This window comes from Ammodytes marinus (assembly GCF_949987685.1).
Source record: "Ammodytes marinus genome assembly, chromosome: 21".
In the NCBI taxonomy this organism is placed as follows: domain Eukaryota; kingdom Metazoa; phylum Chordata; class Actinopteri; order Uranoscopiformes; family Ammodytidae; genus Ammodytes; species Ammodytes marinus.
In genome coordinates, this window is record NC_137225.1 from 19,932,308 (window position 1) to 19,946,584 (window position 14,277).

A 14,277-nucleotide genomic window follows, 5' to 3' on the forward strand; every position below is an offset into this window, starting at 1 on the left:
GTGATCACATACACCCAACTGAATTAATATACAGTAAACTGTCTGCTATAATAAACAACGCAATGCTGTACATGCTACACATGACTTGTTTCATGGTGATCCTAAAGTTACGTGTGAAGAATACTGCAGCTTTACCTTTATTAAGCCTTTAATAAGTTTTAAAAATTACACATCATAAAGTGCTTAACGTTTTTATGTCATCACTTACGATGCACAGTATCATATTAGCTCTGGCAGTTGGCCATTATTGGTCATCCAGTGTGGAAACACACCCAAAGAAGTGAATGGGTAAGGCTCGGCAGCAGGGCTTGTATTTATTTCAGTAAGGAGCTCAGAATTGGCTACGGACATGGTGTAGCAGGCTGAATCAGAAACACTGAAACCGTCCTCTGGCACAGATGCATTCTGGGAGAGCGTAGTGGTCAAGGCGGCGCTGGTGTCGGTCACGGCGGTGCTAGAGGGAGTCGAGTGGTCATTTACAACCTCATTGGTGGCCGGCCGGCAGAGAGAAAGTTGTGTAGTGGTGGTCATCTCCTGGAGCTTACTGTTTAATGTCTGAAGAGTCACAGGGATGGACATACACCTGAGAGAGAGTGGAGATCAAGCTGAGGAGAAGGCATTGTTTCCACACATTTTTTCCTCTCAAAGTCAATTTCACTGGTTTTACTATACCTGTCTTTTTATTACTTTGAAAATAGTTTTTTATTGCCTTGTAGTATTCCATGCACTGTTACTCAACATTTGAATTTAAGCACCGTTATGCTGTTGTGTGTAATTTATGTTCCATGTGATAGATGCACTGTGACAAATGTGTTTATGTGATGCAGTGGCTTAGAGCCCAAAAAGCCCCTTTAACAAAACTGTAGTAGAGAGATGAGAGGCAGATCAAGGTTATGAAGCCGTACCTCTTCATGACAGTGGAAAGGTATTCATCCAAAGAGGGAGCCCCTAATCCTGCTCCATACAAAGTGCAGGTAATCTGATGAGAATCAGGAACATTCACCAGCACTGTGGCCAAAAACGAAAGGAAAACTTGTAATGTAAAACATAAGTCACAGATTTATGTCATTATCTATCAAATATACACAGTGTGGGAAAAAACATAAACAAATACATCTAGAACCAATCAAATAAATGAATTGATAAATGAACATTAATTGTGAAAAAGTGATAATTGTTCAGATGTTGAGGTTCTCAGGCTCCATCTAAACAGTTATAAATCATAGTAAAAACATATTCTGTGGCTCATGCTCACAAACAGCGAGGGCGTCTGCGTCAGGTCGTTGGAAGGTCACAGAGAAGCTGGTCTCAGATTCTGGAAGGACTTCCAAGTGCAGGTCACACACCAAACCTTAGAGAACAATCCATCAATAAACACCTAACTTACTAATTTCCTTTATTTTGCATGATTGACCTTGGCCTTTAAACCGATTCATTAATATAAAAAAGTGATACCTGTCCTGTCATTCTGAGAGGTGACACAGCTCCTCAGCAAGGTGTTGATGGTACACTGGTGTCTAAGCAGCTGCAGCAGGCCCGGTACCTGGCCAGGATGGGTGAAGGGAATACTGTCCACTGCAGCCCCCCTCTGGGCCGGAGACCCCCACACAGCCCCAGGGAGAACGTAACTGTGTGTCAAACCACCAGGAAGAGGCTAGACAAGAAGGGCATTGATTCATTTTATGTGGTGCACTACATCCAAGGCATGCATACTAATTAAACATGAAATTAACCTATTGACCCTTTGAATTGAGCTTAATGCGCGTGTGTTAACCGTACATACCACTGTAAATACTACATCCTGCTCATCTAATGTCTCCTCATGGCTGTTTGCACTTTGGGAACGTCTCATCAGAAGCTTGGGTAAGGGCGCCCACTGGAGGTCAACATCTGGTAGTGTCACTTCTATGAAATGAAGAAGTTCAAAGGGAGGAGTTGATGTTATAAGAACTAATAAAGAATCTCACAAAGCTTCACGTTGTAGATTTGAATTACCGGTACTTATTTGGTTAACCTATATCACAATTGAGAAACTCATTGTTTGAGATGCTTTTAAATTGTTACTCTGATGTATTCATGGTTCTGTAACTAATACTGTACAGTATGCTTAACATTATTAAAAAAAAATAAAATCATAAAGTTATTGCTGGGAAAATGTACCTAACCTGTAATTTGGCTGATCTTGTTTACAAAGGACGACATCATTGGTATCGCTGGCTTCAGTTTGAGGAGGAAGCAGGCAGGCAGCATCTCACACGGCGCCTCAATCAGAAACACTGCAGAACTGCCCCAGGACACAACTTTACTATATGGGAACACCGCTGGCACTGACAATAGCATTCACTGTGGGATGTAAAATGACAAGTGTCCTGCTGAGAAGGAGATTAAAGAGCAGCGTGTTACCCCTGGGGATCCAGCTGTGGAGGCTGCTGGAGCACTGAAGCTGTTTGAAGCGTGTGCGCCACATCACTGACACCTACAGTCAACTGGGCTGCCTGGATCACTGGCTCTGGATCAGTCATTTCTGCAAAAATAAGAGAATTGTTTACAATTTACACACAGATGTGATTGTGCCTTTAACAGGTCTATTTTGTAATCTATTTTAGTTTACCAACAGGTGACTTTTGGTACAAGATAGTAAGCAAAACAAAAATAAACACAATGTACAAATACATCTTACGTAAATCTGAGGTCTTCACTTCATCAGTCGGGCTCACATAGAACTGGATGGTCAGGGGGCGATCTGAAATTATACATTAAATATCAACAGAAGAGAGTATGAATGCATAACGTATGTCTTTTCTTCTCAACACCATGAATGTACCTTCTTTTCCAGCTATCAGACATCCAATCCTGCCATGGTTAATCATGTCCACATAGGGGTCTGGGTGCATTGAATCCCTGAAAGCAGAACAACTGCTGATTCCAATTTGTATTAACGCTGCTGCAGCAACAAACATCATTTTCAAAAAGAAACAAATTGAATTCCCATGATATGATTATAAAAAGTACGACAGCAGTAAGTTGTTTATTTAAATCCTTTGTACTAATTGCACCGTGGGTTGGAGATGAATGTACTTTCTGAATTGACTTGACGTCCTTATGTTTGAGAAGCTTACACCAGCAAATACTTGACATTTCTACTTTTGTTTCCCATCTTCAAATCAATTATTGTAGGACACGTTTTTAGGAATTCCTTCTTTCGTGTCACTTACCTTGGCAAATGTGATATTTGCTCCAAGTCTTTCCCGGTGTATTGTAGAGATGCAAACAGTTTTAATCTGACTTCACTGAAACAAAAAATACATTAGTAATTAAATGACTGTAAGAGGCCCAACATATAAATATATAATATAAAGTATTTTGAAAAGTAGTTACTCGTCTCCAGGGATGTTGTACTGGGTGTAGAGGTCTGACAACTTCATAGAGAACTCTGCAAATTGCTTAAACCTGTGCCCCCCAAAAAATAAAAATGTAAAAGTCATCTAAAACTATTTATCTTTATTTAATAGCAATGTCATCTTAACTCCAGACCTACAGTTTAGGGGATAATACTGCTGGTTGCAAGCAAAATGTCAACATTTTAAATGTACTTTGATGCAATACTTACCTCAGCGGTTGAAGGAGGGACTCGCTGGGCTGCAAGACAATGTCAGTTTATCATCAAGAAGAGTAAAAGGAGATTGTATGAATGAATGAATAAATGAATGAATGAAGGAATAATTGAATTAATGAATAAGCTGAATAGCTGGAATGTTGGACAACTTACAACAGGGGATCCTCCGTGTGGGGCCACCTTAACCTCCTCCACATCGCCACATGTCAACAGCACCACCTCCAGGTAGAACAGGTCTGCTGTCATGTAGCATGTGGCCTCTGTGATGTGGAAGCCCATTCTAGGGAGTATAGAACGTCAATATGGAAAGAAAATCTGTATCGCCGTAATACATCGCAAAATAAATTAAAATATACAATGAGTCTGTAATTAAAAGAATATCCAAAGTGATAAAAAAGGGAGATTTGATAATGATAATACATTTTATTTACTGGCGCCTTTCTGAAATACAGTTAAAATAGCTAAGACTGTGATGTTCAAATGAACTCTCTACCCTTGGTTTTTGGCAATCATTTCCAGACGAGACTTCATGGTGTTCATAGACGTCACTGAAACATACAGAGGCAGGTTATGTAAAAAAAAAAAAATCTAAAAATACATACAGAATCATTAGTATACCGTTTGTTTACCATTGACCACTTCTTGGAGCCTTTCCAGGGATCTAACCAGCGGCGCACAGGGTTTGGATTCATCTCTGGATCTGTCCTATTGGAGGACAAAGGGGAAAGAAAAAAAACTCAACAATGGAGCTGTTGTGACAACATCATCCTTGTATAAACTCTCTGGTCTTCCCGGCCCGTCCAGCAACACAACACACAAAGGGAGATGTTGACATAACAGGACACATACACGTCTGTCATTACGTTTTCACATGCATGTTCAAATGTGCCTTTCATATCATCTTCATATATTGGTATTTTGTACTTTTGTGCTTTTCACCCTGGGTTGTGCGTGTTATTTTTGTTTTTTAAAGCAGGATATTGTCGCACTATGGTGTGTGTGAAAATACAGTGTGCATTGCCTTCATTACTTTTAGCGAAACCTACATTAAAAAGGTCCTTTAAAAAAGCATCACTGCTGCTGGCAGGAAACTGTATTACTAGTCCCAGCTGCCTTAGCCCTCTGGACCACACATCACTTCGGACCACCAAGCAATCAAGTTTCTTTACCAGACCCCAGAGAATGACCACTGCCAAGCTCCACTTCGTATTAAGCCAAAACTATTATGTACCCTGCTGCTCCACTCCACCCACCCAAAGCTTGAGCGTGCAAGTCAGTAATAGCAGTGCTAAATACACTTTGCACCCTTTTTGTGGAGTGTAAAAGGTGACGGGAGTTGTATGTTTGGACCATGGTCTGCCTGCCCGTTCCCAAATGACATACATCTGCAAGTGGAGCTACTTACAAAGAATGCAGCATAAAAAGAGATCTCCGAGGGTAAATGTAGCAAAAGCAAAATCACTGAAGCCAACAGATAGTTAATGTCTTGCCAAACAAGATAGTGCCAAGGCCATAAGGCAACCAAGCAACTTTGTTTTCATTTCAAAGGATTACTACACATACTATTCTATGTGGTTGAAGTGATTCCAAGTCACAGTTAATGCACGGACTGCTGATCCAACAACAAAGACCTGTGTGTTCTGGGATAGATGATCTCATTCTCAGTGCATCACCACACCAGTTCCTGATTTGTAGCACATCATCATATTAAGAGGAGCCATCCACTATAGTCTGAAGTATCTATCTATCCATGTAACTAAGAAGGGGCATACTTTCAAACAACCCTGCCAATAGGGGATTCTGTGTGAGCTCCATGATTTGCACAATAAGGAGCTAACATGCTGATTGAAAAAGCATGCATGTGAGGGGTAAGATCAAATGGTAGAGCTTGCTGGAAGTTGTGTCTTACCATGCATCTTCGCACAAGCTGAAAGGTTTCCTTCCACGTCTTCTCTGCAAACTTCAAGTGCAGTGCTGACATTATGGCCGTCGTCTTCATCACTAAAGCACAAAAGAAGAAAAGAGTAAAATGACAGTGAATATGTTAACACTTAAGTATCCGCAACCTTAAGTTTGTATTAGTCTAGAGAGTCAATCATGCATTTTAAGCATTTAATAGTAAAAATATTTGCTTTTCAGTCGTTTTCTTAAATCAAATTACTTTGAACCTGTATTCAAACAGTATATTTCACTGTTGCCAACTTCACAAAGTGTATGCTATTGAAACGTACCAATTAAGTTGGTATTAGCATAGTGGCCTATACATTTAATTTTGTTGAGCAGAAGCATTGACAAACATTTAATAGCCTACTCAAAATCAATAAGTTGTTTATTTTAAAACTTTAAACCAACATTACCTTACTTCTAAAAGTCTATTTCACTCCTGCTGTCTTGACACTGACAGTGTCTCTTCACTTGAACAACGTGCCAGTTAAGTTTATATTAGCCTAATACATTTATGACTTAGCAATTTACAAGCATTTGAATAGTTAAATGTTTTTTCATTTATAAAAACAAACAACTGCTTGTACAAAGATTCCGACTTCTTGCAGTCTATTTCACTCCCGCTGACTTGACAAAGTGTCTCCGCTTGAACAAACGTGCCAACAATTATGCAGATGAACCAATTAATTAACCTGGCACGTGCCCCGTACGTTCAAGCACGACGCAAAAAAAGGAGAAAAAAAAACTAACAAAAAAACATACATTATATTATTATTTGCACCAATAGGCGACATTTTTACTGTGTAGAAAATAATTTTGGATTCACAGTTTGAAAAAATTAATTAAAAAGTCAAACAGAGTGTTGTCTGGTTATCCCAGCGGGCGGGCGTTGTCAGACGGAGCCAAGCCCACAAGACGTGCAGCACAGTCAGTCTGCTGCTTACAGACACAAGCCGAGTCTCCGGAGTTAGCCATGAGCTAACAAGCAGCTAGCTGAGTATCCTCCTTTTGCCTCCACTCATCCAACCTCCTCCAAACGCAGAAACGCGGTTTTAATTGACCGGTAGGTGCTGGTATCCATTGATTTATTAACGCCACTGTTGTGGGTGTTTCTGCGGGGTCATGTTTTGCTTTCTTGCATCATTTACTTTAGTGATTAGCTGTTATCGCTTGCTAGCCTTTTTGCCTGTGTGGTCAGTGGCCACCCCTTTAGCCATGACCGAACATCTGTTGCTGGGTTTCACCTTTTTATTTTAGTCATGTATAATATTGTTTTAGCCGCGTTCACTTCCTCTAATGGTAATTAGTGCGCACGTGACGTGACCTGATGTAGGTGAGTTAGCTTATTAGCCACGTCGCCCACTGTAAAACAACCTGCTAGCTGGTTGATGTCAGTCACCAGCTAACTTGCTAATAAGTTAACATTGTTATTAGTGTAGTGTACGTCGTTGTTTGTGCTTAATAATAAGCTTACATTGTCAATGGCAGAGCTAACAGTATCTATGTGTTGTTGTATTCTTGTCGTGACAGGGTTATTAACGTTATTGAGCAGACAGTTTTGTTTTCTGATCCGATGATGTGTTTGTTTGTTATGCGGTTAGGACACTCCTAATTACAGTCACACCTCATTCTGAGGTCACTTGTTGTTGTCATCGTTTATCTATTGACTTTGCTCTAATTCTGAGACTGCGTAAGGACAGGCACTGGCCATACGTGGCTTTAAATGTAACATAAGGCTACAGGGGTCCTTCCCTACAGGTCTTTTTAAAAGTGTTACAGGGTTGTTCAATCTAAATAATAAGGCCCTAATGCTATTAAAATGTTTTGTATCAGTCTTTCAAAAGCTTGACAACTGTGGCCTTAAATATTTTTTGTTCAAAGTCTTCAAAAATAGCTAGCCTTAATAATAAAAAAAATGATCAGGGCATTTTTTTGTAAGGTTTTGTTTCTGGCGTTAAAATTTAAAATCTTTTAATTTTTTTTTATACAAATGTATGGTGTGATCTGATATGGTCACATTGTAACATTAAAGTGACACATTATCATTATTTGGGGCTTTTTCGTTGTGTATCTTGAATGACCTGAAATAAACCAATGACCTGCCAAACTGAATACATTACATTTTTCAACATTTGAAGTAGCTCTTCTTATCTTTTCACTGGACCAAAGATGGCATGTTTTATGCTAAAATCTCCCTAACCCAAAGTAATGTATTTCATTTTTCTCCATGTTTTTTGTAAAATGTATCTTTGGTTAATTTTGAGTGGCATTACATTTGTTTTAATGTAACTTGCACCTTACGCTGTAGACAGCCTGTGTGATGAATGTCCTTACTGCAGTTGGTTTTAAGTTGTTAAGGTAAAAGGACATTTCCCCTCAGTACTAAATCGTAATATTGGCTTGGAGTGCACAGAGGTCTTTTGTTAATTTGTTTAATAACCTATTGGCTGCCTTCCCATCTGTATCCCTTATCCCAGGAGGTTTGCGTGGGCCTGCTGTGATAGGAGAGAGCATTAAATCACATATCTGGACATGATGGTATTCCCATAATCTCCTTGGACTGTCCAGTATGAGAATACTGACCACTTGAATGACTTTGGCATGTGTCAAGATTTTATCCAGTGCTGTCAGTTTGAAAAAATACTGCCAGATGTTACCCCGAAGCTTTAAAAAACAGTTTATTTGCTAAATGGCTTCTGCAGTTCCCTCTTGAGATAGTGGATTTTGCCTACTGTTTGTCATGATCTACCGTAGTTAAGTTTACTCATCCACATGTCATCGATCTGGTTAGGTTTTCTCTAAGGAGCCCACTAGCAGTATGCTAGGCTTTGTCCCCCCACTGGTTAGAGATTTATTTGCATTGGTCTGACGTGCAGCATGCAAATGTTGGCTGCAAATAACATTGCATTCACAGGGTAGCTTCTGATTCGGTGTTTTGCTGTATAATTCAAAGCACTTTTCTGGTAAACCAAATCACAACGAAGGGTAAACATTCTAAATAAAAATGCATAAAATTATCTTTTTGTTTGGATCACCTACATTTTTGTCCATATTGTATGACGAAATGCAGCCATTGTTTCAGTGTTTTTCTATGACTTTTTCACATGTCGTTTTAAAGCAAAGATACGTAAGGGTTAACTGTTCACTAAAGCAACATTAAGGGAGATAATATCTTATTGCCGACGCATAGCTGCAGGGAGAAGTGATCATAAAATGTACTGATTATAAAGCAGTTTTCAGTGCATCAATCTGGTACCAGAGGTCATTAACACATTTTCTATTGCTGTAGGCTTTACCAGGAACAGAGAGTAATCCTTTTGCCTATATTTGCACTGAAAAGCAGTTTCTCCTGGTTTTTATTTTCTAGCTATGAGACACAATAAGGGCTTTGCAATCTAACTGTAGAAGTGAAATATAGTAGCCTCGGAAATGATGAGGAAACATTCCTTTTTATTCCCTCCCCAGGACTTATAAATTGGCCCGTTTTGCTGCAGCTGGAAGAATCCTCGGACTGATTTTACGGTAGTCATTTCACAATCCACCTCAAGCTCCACGTTGAACACAGAGCCATGGCAGCTGCAAAGCCAAAAGGGCAGAACTCCCTAGCCCTTCACAAAGTGATTATGGTGGGCAGCGGAGGCGTGGGGAAGTCCGCCCTCACTCTTCAGTTCATGTATGACGAGGTGAGCAACTTAGATCATTGCAGTTAAATTAAATTCACACCTTGTTGAGATGGGAAGTTTCCCTTTGCTTAGCTGAATGTATGACCCGCTTGACCACAGCTGTTAAAGGCGGAGTCAGCCATTCTGGAGAATGCTTTTTGGCAAAATAATTTGTTAAAATCAGTGAAAATCTACTCATGATTTGCTACCTGTCCGTACTGTGTGTATGCTGAAAATAAATGAGCTGGTGTTAATACACAGCCTAGGCTCTATAACTGTTATGACTGTGACTGTATTAACACTGAATTTATTTTCAGCACACGCACAGTACGGACAATTAGCAGATTGTGAGAAGGTTTTTCACGGATTTTAACAAAAAGCATTCTCCAGAATCACTGATTCCACCTTTTAACATGAACCTTTTTTCTCCCCTTGTAGTTTGTGGAAGACTACGAGCCCACCAAAGCAGACAGTTACAGGAAGAAAGTGGTGCTGGACGGAGAGGAGGTTCAGATTGACATCCTGGACACGGCTGGACAGGAGGACTACGCTGCCATCCGGGATAACTACTTCCGCAGCGGCGAAGGCTTTCTCTGCGTCTTCTCCATCACAGAATTGGAATCATTCGCTGCAACAGTAGACTTCAGGTTCAGTTACATTTTAATGATACAGTTCCCTAACCATAATAATTGAATGGCAGTGATAATTAGGTACTTCCCCTTGCTAAAATGCATAAACATTATATGCTCTTTGACATTTTCTACAATTTTACCTTATTCACCCTAGAATGTGTAAAGGGAATTGGTGTTTTTCTGAACAGACTTGGTAGAAATGGAATAACATTTTAATAATTTTGTTTTAATTATCGTATAATCCCTTGAAAAACGAAGTTGATGTTTATTTTATTAACTTTTTTATAATGAGCAGTTTACATCAACATACCTAGGTGCGGGGTCCACCAAGTTGCCAAGTTAGTTCACAAACTGAACGGCCGCCAACTTACACGTTTAATGCACTTGTGGGAAGATGAAGAAGAAGTACTATAAAATAAATAATTAAATACATCTTCACCTCATCAATTGATATTGTGGAAAGACTTGAGGCAGTGGTGGATGATGCCATATTTAGTAACTAGCTTCTCGTCGTCAAATGCCACCGTAGCTTCTGTTAATAATCCGAATGGGAGGGGTAGACACTGAGCGCCGCAGTCTAGATTTTTCACCACAAGCATTTGGCCGTTGTGTTTGTTCACATAATTAATGGCTGAATGACATTTCCTGTTTTGCAGAGAGCAGATTTTGCGAGTGAAGGAGGACGAGAACGTGCCCTTCCTCTTGGTTGGTAACAAGTCAGACTTGGACGACCGACGGCAGGTTAGCGCAGACGAGGCCAAGGCACGCGCCGAGCAGTGGGGCGTGTGCTACGTGGAGACGTCTGCCAAAACCCGCGCCAATGTTGACAAGGTAAGTCAGACAAGCTAACGAGTGTATCTGACAAAGTTCATGATGTAGATAATGAGCAAACAGAGAGAAATTATTTTATTTATTCATTTTGTAACAGGTGTTCTTTGACCTGATGAGAGAGATCCGGGCGAGGAAAATGGAGGACAGCAAAGAGAAGAACGGCAAGAAGAAAAGTAAAAGTTTGGCCAAGAGAATTCGAGAGCGATGCTGTATTTTATAGTGGTCAAAGAGAGCAGGATAGCTGCTTATGTACATATACATTTCTCAGACTTTTTGCATTTAATTTGTGCCCTACCAGACCATGACTGTTTGTCCCTGTTTAACAGGACTTGTGACCGTGTGTCAAGGAGTAGTAAGGTGGCACTCCATACACCATTTATAGCTCTAACTTTTTATGTGCTGACACTCTAAATAATTTATGCTCTCTCTCTCTCTCTCTCTCTCCCTCTCTCCCCCCTCCCTCTTTCTCTCTCTCTCTCTCTCTCTCTCTTAACTCTGACCACATTACAGAGTGTAATAAATGGATGGTGTTATAAATTTAGGCCTAAGCTTGACAAGAGGCTGAGCCCTGAAATGTTACAAACCCTTTCATTGTAAAGTTTGATGTGTATAATATATTCAAAGAACTGTGCAGTTCAAAGCAAAGGATGAAAAAAGAGAGTGTAAGAGCCGAGGCCTAAACGGGGGAAGATGGGATTGTTGAGCATTGGTAGGAAATGTACGTACAGTAAACTGACTCAGCAGAGTAGTGTCAACCCAGAATAAGTGCCACCAAGGAAATGTACATTGCACTGGTGAATATATGAAGTGTTTTAACTAAGCCAGTGCTGCAATTTGATGCCATTCCTATTTGTTGCATTACATCTCAATTTTACTACACGGCGTAGTTCATGAACACTTAATTTGTATCTGTGAATTCTAACTCTTTCTTCTCCTCCGTCATATCCACCAGTGTAAGATAAGAGCACCAGCGATTTGCTATTTTCCCCTTATGCGTCACTTTGTTGAGTCTTCTGGAATGCACAAACCACATTGATCATTACCACTTAATTTAGTAAAGGGGTTTTTACAACACTTGAACGTTTTTCAATTCTAACAGTTTTTACCTCGCTTGGCTAATAACTTTCACTGCCTTTTTTTGCGATAAAGGAATCCCTGGTGCTCCTGATGAAAAGGTGATTCCATAACACTACATCCTTTACATGATGTCTTTTAATCTTAAAGTCGATCGAATAAATACGTAGCTTCCGGTCATGTAAAGATTTCTTTTGCATATTTTAGTTTTCCTAGCCCTGACTTTTAATCACCAATCTTTTATTCCCTTCTCTTTTAAAACTTAAAAGTTGACTTGAGTGGGGATACATTAACGGATAGACGATTTAAGGCATAACATGATTGCATGTTTGCTCCCAGTCACCAAAGAAAAATGCTAGCTAGCACAAACAAGTGCCCACTTATAAATGGAGGTGAATGACAACTTGCTATAGTGAGCATCAAACTTAAGCACCGCAGTTTTTTTTGTAAAACCATTCTGACTGGCACTGGAAAGAAATGCAATGTAACAGAGTTTAGTACTGTATGTACAATGTATCACTGCTGCCTCTCTGTCCATTGTGAATGTGAAATATCCCCTCCTCCCCCACCCATCCCATGCCTGTAATATTAGGCTGCCAATGGCTGCAGATTTTAAAGGTCAATGACATTCTGCTTCTTTTACCTTTGTTGTGTAAGGCTACCTGTGGTTATACTGCTGACTGTAGTTGCATAGTGAAACACCTGATATTTGATCTTGCCTATGTAGAAATATGTTAATGGGAGAGTGAACATTGAAACAGTGTAAAGAATTGGCAGAATGTGAAAGCTCTAGTCTAGATGATTTAACAGCTAAATTGTGTCGACCAAAACACACTGTGAAATCTGCCCCCTCCATTCTGAGTTCCCCTTTCATGACTGAGCCACTCCTTTTTTTTCTTTCTCTAACTTATTTTAAATTATTTATTAAATTATTTTCTGGTGACCATCCAGAGGTTGGTCGTTGCCACTTTTCGCTGTTCACACAGTTTAAGACACTGACATAAGAGTAGATGTGTGTGTCTAAAAGCTCACCATTTACATCTAAGGATTTCCCTAACCAATAGGATGCCCAAAGTCAGTCTATGCAAAAATGATGCTTTTAATTGTTAACGGAAACCTGGTAGGGATTCAAAACATCGTAGACTATTTGTGAACCCCCCTTTTTTAATATTTGAAAATAATTAACATTGTCTCCTCAATTCCCTGAGTTAATACACTAACACTAAATAATCCCTGGTTTGATTATAGGCTTTGTCTAATATTTTGGTGTTTTCATTGTTCAAAATGACAGAATTGCAAAAGAATGTCCGCAAACAAGTTTCCTGTTGACTGAAAAGCACACAGTAGAGAGAGTTAGTTTAAATATGGGACCCCATGGCATCAGGATGTTTGGAAAGTAGTTTGTGTTAATATAATCTAAGGGCTAACCTCCAGTACACCGTACCGTGATCGAAAAACACCTGAAAGTTGAAGCAGAAACAGACATACGGTTTGAGAATCCCATGTTAACCCTTCCTAAGCTTCATGGCCATTATATTACATCACATAACCTGCTGTGTGTCTTCATCATTGAAGATTGCAGAAGCTACCATAACTTAAAGTGTCCACCATAGTGCTTGCTAACTCTAAACATTGGCTTAACAGAGTCTTGTAAGTCTTGTTTCATTGTCCATACGTTTTTTTTTCCTTGTCTTCACGTTTCATTTTAACAGACTTGATGGCCCAAGTATTTTCAGCTGGATAAAAGGTGTGATAATAAAAGAAACAGATATTTGTGTGAAAGCTATGAGTAAACTGTGGGTATTCTACTGGGTACTCAAATAACTTGTTTTGCCTTTTATAAAAAATACCCTTGGAATAATTTAAAAATAAATATCTATGTCTTTGGTTTGGATGGTTGTATGTCTGCCATCAGTTAAATGTTTCTGTCATGTTTACTTATTTTGAACATAACCACTAATGTAGCCTGTTTGTGAATGCAAGAGGTGATGCTTACATTTCATTTTGTGAGTTATTTGGAAATGGCAAATAAAGTGGATATTACTAATAACATTTTCCAAATGTATTCAAATAATTTTTGTGTGAAAATATGTCTTTGACGTGAATTACAACACTGAGCAGGCAGACGGATACTTCAAAGTATGACTTCCTGACTGGAATTTTATGTCATAAAAACATGAATTCAAGGTTATGATATCTTTTCACTTTATTATTGAATGTTCGCATGACTTCAGTTTTTATTTAAACTGCACTAAATGTCCTTGTTGCACAAGCACAAACCGCTAATCTATGGGTTTACATAATCATAATGATTTATCTCTGCTGCAAACATAATCTGCATAATGCTTGGTTTTGCCAATATCATGGAGGAACACAAGGGAGATGTAAGGATTTACCATAACTCCATACCATACGTTTTATAATATTTATCAACATTTTATTTCAATCAGATTTTTTAAAAAGCTTATTGAGACACCCAACTTGATATCATATATAGATGTTTTACTATTTTAGACCA

At 39.2% G+C, this 14,277-nt stretch overlaps 1 protein-coding gene across 1 annotated transcript; it reads left to right on the plus strand.

Moving 5' to 3' along the window:
• Window positions 1–6,483: 6,483 nt before the first annotated feature.
• On the plus strand, window positions 6,484–11,935 carry ralaa (v-ral simian leukemia viral oncogene homolog Aa (ras related)). Its single transcript, XM_080050161.1, has 5 exons — window positions 6,484–6,623; window positions 9,026–9,243; window positions 9,661–9,869; window positions 10,511–10,685; window positions 10,783–11,935. Exons 2-5 carry the CDS (start codon window positions 9,130–9,132, stop codon window positions 10,903–10,905), a joined length of 621 nt encoding a protein of 206 aa, XP_079906287.1. The 5' UTR covers window positions 6,484–6,623; window positions 9,026–9,129; the 3' UTR covers window positions 10,906–11,935.
• The last annotated feature ends 2,342 nt before the right edge of the window (window positions 11,936–14,277 follow it).

Coding starts and splice junctions, on each gene's coding strand:
- ralaa (XM_080050161.1), top strand. CDS start 9,130: ATGGCAGCTGCAAAGCCAAAAGGGCAGAACTCCCTAGCCCTTCACAAA. Junction 9,244..9,660: donor TTCAGTTCATGTATGACGAG/GTGAGCAACTTA, acceptor CTCCCCTTGTAG/TTTGTGGAAGACTACGAGCC. Junction 9,870..10,510: donor GCTGCAACAGTAGACTTCAG/GTTCAGTTACAT, acceptor CCTGTTTTGCAG/AGAGCAGATTTTGCGAGTGA.